General features: G+C 38.3%; 1 protein-coding gene across 1 annotated transcript in view; it reads left to right on the forward strand.

Moving 5' to 3' along the window:
- Positions 1-1275: 1275 nt before the first annotated feature.
- The window catches only part of eys (EGF-like photoreceptor maintenance factor), a 174603-nt gene continuing 159301 nt past the window's right edge, over positions 1276-16577 (forward strand). The window contains exons 1-6 of the mRNA XM_078273744.1: positions 1276-2036; positions 2656-2800; positions 4768-5030; positions 11996-12186; positions 12975-13102; positions 14488-14602. Of these exons, the coding sequence (XP_078129870.1) occupies positions 1292-2036; positions 2656-2800; positions 4768-5030; positions 11996-12186; positions 12975-13102; positions 14488-14602 (1587 nt within the window). The 5' untranslated portion in view covers positions 1276-1291. The remainder of the gene's footprint in view (positions 2037-2655; positions 2801-4767; positions 5031-11995; positions 12187-12974; positions 13103-14487; positions 14603-16577) is intronic.

Consider the following 16577-nt stretch of genomic DNA (forward strand, 5'->3'; position numbering starts at 1 on the left):
CTTACTTAGTTCTTTTCTCTCAAAATTATCATTTTAGCATTTATTACATTTCAATCACAAAACTGAAGAAGTGAAAGAATAAAGAAATGCAACAGGTCGATTAACAAGCTGTCTTGCTTTTTCCCTTTGATGTACAGTACAGAGCCTTACAATTTCATATACAGTTGTGTTATGTCCTGCTGATTAACTTGTACAGTACAGGATTGCAATGCTAAAAATGTGCCTACTGACATCGATGGTGGTCTCCGTTGCTCTGTAGAGCTGAAGGGATAATTCTCTGTAAAGGTTCATGACTACGAGGGACTCGTTAGACCTAGTGATTCATTGTTAATATAAATGATTGAATAGAATGACTTTGAATAAAAGTTGAATCAAAAACGAATAATCTACTCGTTCTATTTATTCCTTCGCTGCTGTGTATAATGAATATCCTGCTAAAACTACATACACAAACCGTTATGCATTTTATTCCCTCTTTATTTCAATTTAATTATTTTGTTCTTCCGAAATCAGGTGTCAGCTTTCCGATTTGTTCACTGAAACACAATAGTCAACCTCATTTCGTGTAAATGAGTTCTTCTGGGTGCCCACACAGCCCTTGACAATACTTGCAATCTCGTTTACTTTCACTCCCACTTTTATTGATATAGGTGTTCCATATTCATATTCAGCGATTTATTACTCATCACCATGCAGTTATGTAAATCAGCCCTTGTGAGCTGATCAGGGAGCAGAGTTTTTCTCTTGTAGGGAGGCTTCTCCACTTTGTTGTTTTATCTCCAGTGCACGGATGAAAAGGGCCTGAGGGAAAAAGACAATGCTGTCTGCTTTAACTCATCTCACTGTGTGACACTGAGGTATCAGGCACCGGCAGGGAAGAGAGAATATTTTATCTGACATTGTCACTCTCTGTAGAAACCTCAGGGAGGCCGAGACTGCTGTGACACACTTGGTGGTCAGCAGCACTGCATATGACAGCACTGCTAAACTCATTGAAGCCATAAGTCTATGTGTTACAATGAAATAATGTGTTAATGATGGTTGTGTTTTTCATCACGTTTTAAGCTGTAGAAATAACAATGTTGTAGAAATCACCTTCACCTTGCAAAGCATTATTAACAATATTTGTTTTCCCTAAGGTTATTATTCATGTGGACCTCTTGGGAGTATGCGGAACAGCATCTCATGAAGTACGATACAACCCAATTGCCTCATCCATTCTCCAGATGACACAATTTGAGTTTAAAAGTCCCATATTGATTTGCATTAAATAAAAAAGAGAGGGGGAAACATGGGGGCATCATTGTTTCACTTGATTGCTGTCTTTGTGGCCGTCCACATGATCCACTGCCAAACAGTTTGCAACAGACAAAATTCACTTGAATGGCACCCTAAACAACACGCAATGCAAATTAATTGGACCCTCATAGGAAACATCTGTAGGAGCGTTTCTGAGTGTTGGGATTCTCAAGGGGGAGAGGAATCAACTGGACACCCTGTCAACTTCCCACAGATATGCCCACTTCAGCTGCAACATGGAGACCAACTGCTGATGTCTGCTGATGAAACACTGAGGTCATATGGCATCACACTCCTCAATGTGTCAAAAGACAGCTTTGAGAGCTGTTCCACAAATGGACAGATACAAGAGCAGTTTCTTTTCCCCCACAATATAAATGGAAGTGAGCATGTTGAGGCCAAGTGGCTCGTCCCGGGTCATCATTACTTCATCGCTCTGCATGAGGGAAACACACAGCTGTGCAGGCTTGGCTTACGAGTCAATGTGTCTGTTAAAACGCAACTTTGTCAGGGTTCTCCTCTGCTTCGACTTTGTTCCGGGAACGGTGTTTGTCAAACAGGCCTCTGGGATGGTGCATACCACTGTCTGTGCCACCGCCACTACTCTGGAAGGTTTTGTGAAAAGTCTGATGCTTGTTTGGATAACCCTTGTGAAAACAAAGGAGTCTGTTTGAGCAATGGATCCACAGATCCAAACCACAGAACATATACATGTCTGTGTCCTCCACATTTTACAGGTAAGGACAAAACCAACTCCAATTGTTGAGCTCTTTTGTCTTCTTTGAATTAGATGAAAAACGTCAAAATATTCATCAACACTTCATAGATTTCTATCTCTCTTGTGCAATGAAATTGCTTTAAATCAGATATTTGATGTGTTGTGTTACATCTGCATGGAAGAACTCTTATTTCCCGGGGAAACCCATCATTTGTATATTTTGTATAATCTGATTTATGCATTTGGATTTTACTCTCAGATTCATTGAAAGTAACTAAATAATATAGAAATAACTTCAAATTTAATGCAAGCCACTTTCTTAATTATATATTTATTGGACACATCAAGTTAATGTTACATTCAGAATAAACCCAAACACTCACATCTAACGCAAACAGAATGAATATTAAAACAGCTTGCATTCCAAATTACTTCTTTCTTAATCTCTTTACTGCCAACGTGTACTCTCTGCAGCGGTATTATCTACCGAACTGATTTAATTTAACAGTTTGTCAATTAGAAATTCAAATAAATAGCACCAGCTACAGATTTTATGCATGCCCATGAACTTCATGACCCAGACACTTTATCTCTGTGTGTTTCTGTTTTGTAGTCAGCTGACTTGCCATTTGTTTTAGGGGTAAACTGCTCTGAAGTCGTCGGAAAAGAAAACTGTGACAGAATTTGTGAAAATGGGACATGCGTTCAATGGTCGCCTGCCTCCTTCAAATGCATCTGTGACACTGGATTCTCTGGTAAGCAGGTCTTCAGCTGGTTGTTTGTGTAATGGAGATGGACAATGAAAACGCACTCTTTAAATGCAATCATGTGGCTTTTATCCCTGACAGGTGAATCTTAGATATCCAATCAGTTTTTAATATTGCTATTTACAAAAGGCACTGGGAGAGATTTTGCTGCATCCTGGTTCCATATGCACAACCATGCCATTTGCCTCGAAGGGGCAACTATCTTTGGAAAAGGTCAAAGCTGAAAACTACAAAAGCTCAGAAAAGATCAGCACTTCCTTATGGGCTTTAAACCTGATACCAGTTGTTATATATGTCATCATAATATATGAAGTGGCCACTTCAAATCAAATACCTCATGTTACGACCTATGACATGCGCTTGTAAAAAGCCAGTGCTAAACTGCTGGCTTACTGAGCGTGTCGCAGTTGATAAAACAAAGGTTTACAGCAATCGCTTAAAATGTAATTTATTAGGGATCCAAGCCCGAGTCTGCAAGAACCGGCGGTAGCAAGAGCTACGCCGTTCGCACAGCAGGGCTGTGTTGTTTTTCTACTGATTAATCATCCTCATCATTATTCTTCTCCGCCTAAAACTCCGACTACAGCCTAAACCGTACATGGTGGGGGGTTGCCCTTTTCAGGAATGGTCTGAAACTCCGCGAGTACCTCAGGCGCAAACATTTACCCACTTCCACCACTAGGTGGCGCTATAGCAGAAAAAACATGTTTGGCTCTATAACTCCCACATTGTACACCGGACATTTAAAAACCATATATCCACGCGTTCCCTGGATCCAACTGAATCATGTGATATAGGCCACGCCCATTTCCGCCTAAACTTTTATGTGTGAAAAATCGCGATTTATCAAAAACCTACTTTTTCGAACTCCTCCTAGACCGTGCGACCGATTTGCACGAAATTTGGCAGGCAGCATCTCAAGATGGGCCGGACAAAAAGTTAATACAAATTATTTTGATAGGATAAAAATTGTGGATATTATGCACAAACAAATTTGTATAGCTAGCTTCACTGTGTCCACGTTCTGACACCACTCGCTGCTATTGGCCATATCCGGACCCTTACGACGTGACGCACTTTCCGGTCTTTTCGCGGTACTTTTAATTTGTGATCATCGTCCAAAATGTAAGCATAATTGATTCATTCATTCAACAATCTATGTATGAATTTTCGTATATGTACACGGACATTTCCATGTCTAATTAGTATATGAAAGTGACTTTGATGAGGGAAAGTAGTAAGAACGCTCGGGCGACGATATTTCCCTCTTAAAAGTTTATATTTGTACTGTACTGCTGATATGATTTACATGCGTTAGCATGAGTGTGCATTTTTTTGCTAGCTTTAACACGACTCTGTCTAGGCAGTACGCATGTTCATAAGCCCAGCAACATCAAGTTTATTCATGTATTAGCTAGCTATCATCTAACTGCATGTGTGTAAAGGATATTGTGTTAAAAGCCAGTAGTGGCTCTTACGTGGTAAATGTGGTTATAACGTTATAGATTAACCTCCAATATAATGCATATATTAGCTAGCTCTAGCTAAGTTGACAAAGATTGAATGTTTGTAACTTAGCTACTCCTGTGTCGTTTATGTTCTTGGCTGAAAAGATAAAAGAAAGTGAGTCAGAAAAAGAGACAGAAAGGAAGCAGGTAAAAAGAAGGAAGAAAAGAGACAGAAGCAGAAAAGAGAAAGAAGAGAAAAAAGAGGAACAGTATAAAACGTGTGTGTGTGTGTGTGTGTGTGTGTGTGAGAATTGTATTTCCTTTACAGCAGCATCAGGATGCCCAAAGAAAAGGTGTATAATAGAAATTGCCACTTTGGTTGAAGGTAAGTATTTTTGTGTCTATGTAATGTGGCAATTTATATATTTTATCAACGTTATTATTAAACAAGACATGACATGCCTAACCTAATTTTGAATTTTAATGTATTTCTAACAAGAAAAATGTATCTTTATCAATGTATTTCTCTTGCCAGAAGAGACCGAGAGCAGCAGCGGGGCAGAGACACCGGCACGGCAGCCACTTCCTCTACCCTGCCTAGCGGCTCCCGCCCCAGCCGCAGAAGAACTCGGCCCCCCGGGGCTGCGCCAGCAACCAGCTCCAGCATTTCCATCGCTGGTCCCTCATCACCCTCTGCCCCCTCTTGTGCCTCCCATGGTCCCCGGCTGCCTGCCACCAGCGGCAGACCATCCCGGATGAGCCTGCCTGCAGAGGGACACCACCATCCTCCATCTCCTGGTCAGCAAATTCTATCAATCAGTCAAAATACTTGTATAATACCTCAAATATTATTATTCTTTTAGAGCCTTCCACATCGGGCGCAGGATGGTGCTGCCGAAGGTCCACTTCTTCCTCTCCCTCCCACTGTAAATACTTAATATAATCTGTTAAAAACAAGCAACATTTATATTTATGTTAGTGACATTAGCCATGGTGAAAAGTAAACACAACATTTTTATTTATACAGCAGAAAGAACCAGCTCCTCCTCCCTGTCTGCTGGACCCACGACATCCACCGGTAATGTTAAGTGCATGCCAATCTATTATTATTATTATTATTATTATTATTATTATAATATTCTTAAAACACTTTTCTTTTTGTGAGTAAGAGGAGACTCTGCACACCGCTGCAAAGAGGAGACTGGAGCCGACAGTCTGGCGGTGTGGCCGGTGCAGGGAACCCGAACCTCTAGAGCCTCCAGAGGAATTGGTGTCGTGGGACCAGTGTGACAACTGCCAAAAGTGGTTTCACACCACTTGTGTCGGCTGGGAGGAGGAGCTGAACAATAATGAATTTTGGTGTTTTTGGTGCTCAGACATTTAATTTATTTGTATTTATTTTTTTATTTTTTAAATGTTTTGTCTGTATTGTTGTTAAATAAATATTATTTATCATCTTCTCAATCGTTTTTGAACAATCATGAACACTTGTTTTTTTACTATAAATCTTACACACTTTTTGTAATGTTTATTGCAATATATGTTATTATATATATATATATATATATATATATATATATATATATATATATATATAAAATGTATGTTCATAATTGCTAATTTTCATGAAAATGAGAATTTGTAGTTTAACAAAACATCAAGCAGGTGGTGATATAGGCTCAAAACGGCAATTACATACTTTTATTGCATAATTCTGAGTTGTTGAAGCGTGTAATTTTATTGTGAAGGACGGAAATATGATCCCGGAAGTTTTGACAGCATTGATGCGACTTAATACCTCCGAAAAACCAGCAGCGTCCATTGTTTACAGCGAGAAGATAGGGGTGTCCCGTTATGGCCAAGGGTAGCGTACGGCTAATTCAGCGGTGTTAGCATACTTTAGCCAACTCTTATGTAGTAGGTAGAAGTAAAAGCTTAAGTAAATTGTTAAAACAATATACTGTTGAAAGGAAAGAACTTACTTTAGTTTAACACCATTAAATTAACTGAAAACATTAATAGATCATTTATATTTTTATTTGAACAGATATTGTGATAGAACGTTAGCCAATAAGTGTCCGAACGTGGACACAGTGACTATGAAAACACCAACTTTGCCATATCTCGGCCAAAATAAATGCCATCAACGCCAAACTTTAGATTCTTGTTTGACATGACCCTCTGAAGGTCCCCCACACGTTTTATGAAAATTGGTCACTATGGGGCGCTACAAGTACAAAAAGTTTATATCTCAAAAACCGCTCATCCGATTTTTACAAAATTTGTTGGGTACCATTTAGGTCCACTCCTGAGGCCAAACCTGGAGTGGGGTACTGAGGGGTCAAAGTGGGCGTGGCCTATGGGACCCATGTCCAAATTTACTACTTACACTAACGTGAACAACTTAAAATTTACAGGGTAGATAGACAATGGGTCAAAAATTACACATGTGGACCATTAGGTGGTGCTATAATGGTTTTTTTTGCCTTTAAGTCCCACATTACACATCGCACATTAGAAATCCTTACATCCACGTCTTCCTTGAATCAAGCTGAATCACATGATAGGCCACGCCCATTTCCGCTCTAATGTTTTTTCACAATATCGCGCAATGCGCAAAACCAACTTTTTCGAACTCGTCCTAGGTCGTGCGACGGATCAGCACGAAACCTGGTACGTAGCATCTCTAGATGGACTTGACCAAAAGTTACTCAAGGAATTTTGCTATGTTAAAGTATGCGCATTTGACGACCAACAACAAACTAAATTTTCATAGCTAGCTACCACACACGTATCATATCTCGGCCAAATTAAATGTTATCAGCAACCTCTGGTTTTTTACAATAAACAAACTTCTTAAGCCACCTGACAAAGTTTCCACAACCTTCACAGTGGACAAATGCAACTCTTTTCTCTCACTTTTTCAATCCAAAATTAACACCATTCATAGGCACCGATGAAAATACTGAGCACCCACGTGTGCCAGACTGCCAGTAGGCTACATTCATTTACAATTAAACATTGCAGTTGGTGTTAAGTGGAGAGTCTGTCATAGTGTGATTAGTTATGTCAGTGGCATTGATTCTTAATTTCCCACGAAGCTGATCGCGGTAACGTGTCAGTTGAACTTTTCATCTCCAATCCTATCCATATATAATTGTTAAAGGTAGTCTGTATATGCATGGAGGTGAACTGTTGACCGCTACGTTTGCAACGGCAACATACCGCAGACGTTGCGGCTCGCACCTCTTGATATTTACCGACGTTTGCCTCCCCGCCGCCTGGCTTCGGTTTCCGGGGCGTCGGGGGCGACTGGCGTGGGTGGCTTGGGCCCCGTCATAACTGCTTGCAGTTCTAGTTGTATATTGTTTCTGCTCAGCATATTAAATCTGAACTTTGATACTGGTCAACGTCTGTGAGCCTGCTAGAAAAGTATGGCATGGCTAAAACACATGTTAATTTTAATGTAGCCTGGTCTAAGAAGATGGAGCAGAGCCAAAATGGAATGTATGGTAGTGTTCAACATTAGATTTCTATTCTTTCTCAATTCTACTAAATTCCGTATAGATCAGTTTGTCATGCTCATGGTTTTGGTGGTCTGTTCAGCTTTAGCCATATCACGGCGACAGGATGCTCATGCTTCTCTCCATGAGTAGTTTACAAAAAGGAATTGGACACAATTGTAACAAATTTTCATTAGCAGCCAAATTGTGTCGCTTGCCATGTGATTTTCTGGAAGCTCCATGTGCGAGCATTGGGTGGCACTGGTGATCTGGTGAGCTTGTTTATGAGACATTACCACTTCACCCATGATTTAGGTAATGAGCCTCATTTTCTCCAGTAGGTTAATGGATAACGCACACAAGTGGGTTACAAGACCTGAATACTCCTTCGGTTGCCCTGGATATCACTGTCTGCTGTGAAAACAAGCCTGCATTGAACTTTCTGGAGTAAAAACTCCAGGTGGCTCTTCACATTGATTCATTGTTTTGTTTGGAGCACAATTTGTCCTGGCAGCATTCTTGAAGTGTCACAGCTTTGCCTTTTCGAGTCCAGCCCATGCTTTCAGATTATTATTTAGGAGAAGTGGTTTCAAGGTTACTCCAGTGCTGTCTGACATCTGTTTTTAAGTCTATACAGTAGAAGAAGAAAGTACAGTACAGGGGGTGAAGTTTAGTATAAGATATTTCATGGAGCAACTCTGAACTAAATTTTACATTTTAAAATAAAATAAAAAAAAATGTAAAAGATAATTCTCTGAATCTTTGAAAGGGAACAATACCGCTTTGCCTTAATGCTCTTGTATGTAGTGAAAACCAAATGTATGCTGCTGAATTAAATGCTGGATGATTATAATCAGATAAAGCGCATGTATTTAACAAAAAGTTTATTTTTGATGATTATCAAGGCAACATTTAAATACAAGATTGTATGTCAGGGTAATTTAATATGAACTTTGAAATTATTATTAAGTCTCTGAAATTTTACATTTTTCCCTTGGAATATTACAACTCCTCATCTATTGGATTTCTTCTTCCATGGCCAAAAATTCTAAAGCCATGGAAGAGGAAATCCAATTAATGTATGTTTAAGGGCCTAAAACATACAAAGAATAGTTTTAGCATTGTTTAGCCTCGTTTTATTGATGAAATGTAAAGACGTTTAAAGACCAGCTGTCAATGATAACTTAAAATACCGTTAAAAAGGAGAAAGTGAAATTTGCAATACATATATGATGTAACAGGACATTTGTGGTTAAACCAAACAAAACCAGTGGCATTGTAAAAATGTCTGCCTTTGTCTGATTTTAAATGGATAATTCATATAATTCACACCACAAACAAATTGGTTAGTTACACGCAAGCTCTGCCTTTGCAGCTTTTATCTGATTTGCTTTAATTGCCCCTGCTCTCTCAAGTAAGCAGACTCCACTGGGTGCTTTCGCATAGTCATGGTGTCCTGCTGTCCCAACAGCTTCTTGGGAGTTCTGTGGAGCTTGTGCTTCGTCTACCTCCCTGCTGCTGTTGCCTCATTAATCAACTGGAAGTTAGTGGCTGCTCCAGCGCTGGCTGCCCTCATAGGCCAAAGTCTATGCGCACAGAATAATGAGCCAAACTCGTGGGACGTTTCAAATGAGATTTTCTTTTTGATTTGACTCTCCTTTGCACTTCCTCTAGGGTATTTGTTGCAAGTTATTACCATCTTTATAGGGCCATTTCCATTTGGTGTTAATTGTTTTTGCAGTCTTGTTGGTAGTAATGTCAACATTTTAAAGTTTAATTTGGACTCTAAATACAGTCATTATCCTTGTTAAACTATTTTAATTAGCTACTGACACAATGTTGTGTCTTTATGTACATTGGATTGCAACACTTTATAATCACTGCAATAATAAGGGTGTTTGAAATAAACAGATCTGTGGTAGACATAGACATAAATGCCAGCACAAATACAAATGATCTGTGATATGTGAAGGGTGGAAGTGTTCCAAAACATATTGTAATTTGTATTTGTGCAACTTTTAGTGGACCAGTAATGAAAACTCAATTTCTAGTGGAAAATGAGTTGAGGAAGAAGCAAGCCCAGAAGTTGTACACAGTAAGATTGATGCCCACAGAGGAGGCTATGAGGAGCCTCTGGGACATGAGCACATGTATTAGCAAGGGGATTAAAGAAAATATTCAAAGAAAGAGTCACTGGAAAGATAAATGTGTAGGCAGCTTGTGAAGAACACAAAAGTGAAAACCCTCACCAGGGAGTAACATCAAATTGTTTTCACCTTGAACCTGCAGGGAATTCAGTCTAATTTTATCCGTTGCATACAATGTCACTATGGCGTTACCCTGTCTCTGGTTATGCTGCTGGTGGTGAAAGGGTTGTGGTCCTACAGTATTTAGAAAGCTACTGGCTACAGCTTAGTTCACAAGTACTTTATCCCGGAAGATGCTTATGAAACAGGCTGCAGCACTGACTACTTAGTTTACAGTTCAGGGAAAATCCACCATGAAAATCATTTATATATTATTATGATGACTTTCCCTTTATTACTGCACTGGGTACTGAGGTATCAACTTATTTTTTTAGTTTATAGGCTTGAAATATTACAATTTCGAAGTTGGTAACTCTTCTGTTATGGGTCTGCAAACTAGTTCATTATTTCAGTTCATATTGTAAATTGTCATTACAGACCAAAGTGTTGCGTATTACAGCACAGAATGCTAAAAATGAAGTAAAAGTGTAAATGATTATAGAAATAGTAATAATAATGTGGTGGAAGCAGCAGTTTTATTTCAGTATTATTCTGTAAATCTGTATCTTTATCTGGAAATCACTTTGTGTTAAGCTTAAAGTGCTGTACAGTATAGACAAAATTAATATTATTAATAATAATGGCTGCATCATTTTGTAATTTTGGATATAAAGATATATAGATAGATTGACTGAAACATTCTGTGCTCTGTACTGCAAGCACAAACATTTAATAATACAGTAAGAATTAATAATTAATATAACTATGCACTCTTGGAGAACCTAGACATGATACGATATGATGTAAAAGGCTCATACAGGCAAGTTTATAGCAACTTAAAAGCACAGTAAAACTGTACATTCGGTAAGCTGACAAAATGTATTAGAAGAATATAAAAACACAACTATATCCATTAAAATAGAATGAGATGAATGATAGAGCATCACATAAAATATAATACCGGTATAGTTGACAAAAATAATAGCATATAATGGAACCGCACATTTCTTTATTGTGTTGCATGTTGTGTTAGTAGTGTTTACATTACATCAAACAACTGGCGTTCCTGATTATTGTGTTGACCCAAATGCTCATTTATATTAATTCTACAGTAGACCTGACTTCACAGAATGGCAGCTGCAGACCGTCCCTCCTGTGTTGCACAAGCACAAACTTTAATACACACACTCACAGCATGAAACACAACATCCTGAAATGGAGGCAATTTTCCATCTCAAGCACTGGGCAGGAAAAACACAAGGGCACACACAACTCCCTGTTTATAGCTTTCAGAGAAAACTATGCTTTTTTGGTGAACCAAATGATTTATTTTGTTAGCTGTTCAGAACATTTGCCATGCTCTTCACTATATATCTGGTTTCCCTCAAGTGAATTGGGTATAAATGGCGTTTCTATTATAATAACTTTTCTGGCCCAACAAGTACAGTACCAAGTACTAAAGAACTTAGAGGCAACTATAGTTAACTACTCGTTTGCGTATATTGATGTAAACGTTGTTTCCATGTGCTGAATAACATCTTGCTGGCTTTGCTTATGTTCCAGTTGGTGTGGTTTGTTGGCTTCACTGGGAAGGTTTCTGACATGGGCAATTAACTTCAGCTCTACAGTATATCATCAATCAGAGGCCACCATAGGATTCTTACAGCAATGATGGTATTTACAGTTGGTCTGGTCTTTAGTTTAATTGTGACAAGAAGTGGTCCTGCCCCCATACTGTGTAATTATTGATAAAATATGTCAATCATCCCCTCCTCCATGGATTAGAAGTCATGTCAGTCTTTACTTTTCAAGCGTAAACAATCAAATTGCTTTGAAGCTACTTCATAACTGTGCCATGTTACTTTCCATGTGGGTTTTAATAGTTTTACATAGAATGTGTAAACGTCTGCTTGGCAACACCAGTTGACAGGCTTTTACACGTTTATAGTTTCTAGACTTAATTACATCCTTACAATCTGAATAAAAGTGCTGTCATTTTGTGTCTATTTTGCAGGCCCACCTTGTGAGAAAAGAAAAGCCCCCTGTGATCCAAATCCATGCAGAAATGGCGGCACATGTGAGGAGAGCCCCGAGGGATTTGTTTGTCATTGTCCAGAAAGATTCGGGGGTGTCTACTGTGACTCCCGAGTTGTCTTCGATTGCATGTCATACGCATGTCAAGAGGAACACGTTTGCACTGCAGGGGTGTGTGCGAGGATTTAATTTCCCTTATTTGTGTTATCTCAGTGGGAGATAAACAAGAAATGACACTTGGAAATTAATATAGTGTCTTGAAATGAGATCAAATGGCTTCATTCTGAAGGCCGCAACAGCATAAATAGTTCCTCCTGAAGATGAGCTAAGGGAACGAGTTTGTTTGCTTCCTCTAGTATTTTGATTGAATGACCCAGCGCATGTTTAATTATTAGTTTGAAATGTCTCTCATCAAAGCTTTTTGTAATTAGATGCCTGCTGCAATTTTCACCTTTCACGGAAAATGCTATTGCGGTCGTACATTTTGCAACGGCAGTGGTGTTTCTAATGTTCTCGAGGATACACTAGAGAAAATACAGAAATGGTCTAATTGTCTTTCCCTGACCTTTGTTTTGTCCATTACAGTTTGCCAAGTGCACTGCACATTTTCCCAGCCCAACTAAGAATACCAGAGTAGAGCAGACTAAATTAAATAAATTTTTAATTTAAATGAAAGGCCCAACACCATTAGAATTTATTAGCCTCTCATGGGGTCTAAAACTCATATGAAAACATATATACAACCTATTATTTACTTGCCTACTTAGATTTGATTTAAATATAATTGTAGAGATGAGTGAATGAACACAAGAATATGAGTCAATGAAGTTACAAGTTTTTCACTACAGTAAATCACTTTTGTATTGATAATTTTTATACATTTAGTGATCTTATTGTGTAATCTAACCCTGTTTTCCAAAGCTGACATGTGACCTGGTTTGTTTTGCCTCTGTATGCAGGCCTCTGAATGTGTCTGTGCCGATGGTAGTGTTGTCCCAGCATGCAGGAGGCAGCAGAACCCATGCAGCCCAACACCATGTCTCAACAATGCAACCTGTGTGTCCAGGGGAAATGATTATGTCTGCAGGTGAAACACATACAGGGATCTAGTAGAGGCCAATCTCACATACAGTATAGTCCTCTTTCTAGATGACTGTAATATCTTGTGATTATGTCTCCCACTGAGAGTGAATAGAAATGCCTCTTTTATTATTGTTCTCCCTTTTTTAAATGTGATTAGGATTTACATTTCACTTAAAAGCTCTAGGAGTAATACTGTACATACTGGTCTGGCAGACCTCAAGCCCCATTGTTGGGTGGTGATATTCTATATTTTTCTTTTTGTCAATTAATCCCATGTTAGTTCTAAAACCAACAATGAATTGATCCTACTTACAGCACATTGGTAGTTTAGGTCATTTCATGTGTTTTTGTTTTTTTACATAGAAAGTGAAAAATATAATGCCACCACCATCTTTTAAATAAAAAAATGGCAGTGGTCAACTCGATTCAAAAAATAGTTTTCAACAAAGCATTGTCAATCACCCTATATTGTACTGACTCCACTGTAAACCAGTAAAAGTGAAAGGCAACCAGACTTTTAATTTAATCTTAGAACAATGTGCTTCTCAGAGGATACAGACTTCTACTACATTACAGCCTGCCTTTGATGCTCTCTAGATACTTGTCATCACTCTTAAACCTTTTTTTCATCAAGACTACTGCTAGTGCGTATACTGCTAGTCGTCCATATGTAAACTCTAAACTGAAGTAGTACAGTCATAAAAACACCTTGAAATATGGCTGTATAAACAAACCAATTTGAAACACACCATTCTAACAGACAAGATAGAAAGGTTTTTTGGTGACTCACTATTGGGATTTATATCAAAATGTTTTTAGGTCTACTGCATTGATGAAAAAGGACATTAATGTTTATTAGGCTCTGCTTTTGAGGTCTCCATGTCTTTTAGGTCCTTATACTGTACCAGATCACAAGATTAGTTTTCATACATTCTGACCTTGGCTCCAAGGCTCTATATTATAAATGTGACAATTTAGTTTTTCTCATTATGACGGCTATAAAAGAAAGAAATTTAGATTCAATCTGCATAGAGTATATGAAAATTACAAGGGAAATTAAAAGTGAATGGTGTTTTTGCCATATTAGGCAGTACAATCAGCGAAATAAGGAGTTGGATTGTTGCTGTTGAAGTAGGAAAGTATAATCCGTGATTTATAATGGACCTTAATTTGTCCTGATATGCTTAATCCACCCATCTGGCAATCCAGGTCATAAAAACTGGAAAAATAATTTGCAGACACTATCTCACCCACATCCGTATCACGAACAGGTCATATAGAAAACCAAATTATAACCCTATGTATCTTATAAAAAAGAAGAAAATGTGGCTTGTTAGTGCTCAAGGCTTTGGGTGAATGATTCTGATGACATTGACCTCCTCTTAACAGATGTCTGAGAGGGTTTTCCGGGAAGAATTGTGAAGAAATAATTGACTACTGCAGGCTGCTCAATATCAACTGCCTGAATGAGGGATTGTGTTTGAGTGTAATTGGCAGATATCAGGTAAGTGATTCAAAGTTTCAGTCTAAATGAAATACTCTGAATCCCACAAAACACAGCTCATGCTGCACCTTAATTACAGTATGAACATAAAGTGACCACATTCATAAGCAGGATGTGATAAATAAAATCAATCTTTCAGTTGTGAAGCATATTTTAAAATCATTATGCGTGTGTTTTTATTTACATATGTTATTGACTGATTTTACTGACGAATGCCTTTGACTATTTTTTTTGTCTTTGAATACATACATATTTAAACCTAAGAGTTCAAATATAAGAGTGAACAACTCTGGTTTTTAACATAAAATAGGCTTAGTGCATAAGAAAACTATTATCATTAGTTGAAATAAAAAAACAAGGAGAATAACAGAAACATCACTGATAGAATATTTCTACAGACAGCAGTAATCCAATTCTAGCCCATTAATCATTGTGACTATGTGGAAGCTTTGCTCAGGTTCTGGTGTAATTTGCCTCTATTGTTAAGTCTCCTCTAATGTCTGTATTTTGTTTACCACACCTGTGACTGGTCCGTAATGCCCCATAACTCCTATTCATTCTCCATCAGTCGTGTTCCATTAGGTCACTGAGATTGTTCTTAATCTAAAATCCACTTGTGTTGGTGCGCCTTCTACCAGGGTCATACATAATCAAAATTGTTGCTCACTGCAAATGGGCCATATGTATAATTTTGATGTGGTTTCCTTTGGACTATGAAAAACCATCGGGTAGTTCATTAAAATTAGCCTGCTCATTTTATTTCCTTTGTCATGGAGATGCTCTTGACAAAACTAGATGTCTCATCAATTTGACCCATTTTATCATTTTGTGATGCTGAAACTGTAAGTCTTCCCGACTTGATTAAAGCAACACTAGAGAATTTTTCCTGCTTCGGTACCCCTACAGGTTGTCTCATTGGAACTACAGCTCGCGCTACCCAATCTGGCAAACTTGCATAATGTAATGTATAGGACAATTCCGCTTCCAACCTGTAGGGGGGCCGAAGCGGGAAAAGTTCTCTAGTGTTGCTTTAATGCAATGTCTCTTTTCTGGTCTTCCAAATTGTGCCAATAGACCTTCAACTAACTTGCTCAGAACATTGCAGCCACAATCTTGACAAAAACTAGAAAATATGATCACATAACACCCGTTCTGGCCTCTCTTCACTGGCTTCCAGTGCAAGCTAGAGCTGATTTTAAGGTTAAACTTTTAACTTAAAGGCCCTGCATGGACTCGCACCACCTTATTTATCTGAGCTTTATTACACCATATATACCGGCACGCTCTCTCCGCTCCTTTGATGCTGGTCTCCTGGTCATTCCTCTAGTAAACAAAAAAATTGTTGATTATAGAGCATTCTCCTACCGTGCCCCTCATCTGTGGAATGGCCTTCCACTACATGTTAAAGAAGCTCACTCAGTTGACATTTTTCAATCTAGAAAACCCACCTCTACTTATTTTACTATAGCCAACCATAACACACCACCCTTTCTGCGTCCTTCACAAACAAACCTTTTCACTTATTGTCTTATGTTGCTGGTTTTGTATTGTTTATTATTACTGCTTTAATGCTGTTCAATTGTTTTGTTGCTGTCTGTTATTTCTGTGTCCCTTTAATTGTAAAGTGCACTGAGACCATATCTAATGGTGATTTTACACTTTAAATAATTTTGATTGAATTTGATTGATAACACATATTTTATTGGTGGATATACAGAGCAGACCATTTGGATAATAATTTGACTGTTTTGCTTTGGTTCTGTACTTCAGCACACTGAATTGAAGCCATGGCTGAGATTAAAGTGCTGATTTCTAGCTTAAAAGGGTTAGTTCACCCCCCCCCTCACTTACACTATCCATATCTAGCCATGCAGACAGGTTTGGATTTACGTTAACTTGTTTCTCAATGTCTGTCCCTGAAATTTTTGCCTTCACTACCATGTAATTAATTTTGTGCTGCCAGAACTTGAAAGCT

The sequence above is a fragment of the Sander vitreus genome, chromosome 17, assembly GCF_031162955.1.
Source record: "Sander vitreus isolate 19-12246 chromosome 17, sanVit1, whole genome shotgun sequence".
NCBI lineage: Eukaryota > Metazoa > Chordata > Actinopteri > Perciformes > Percidae > Sander > Sander vitreus.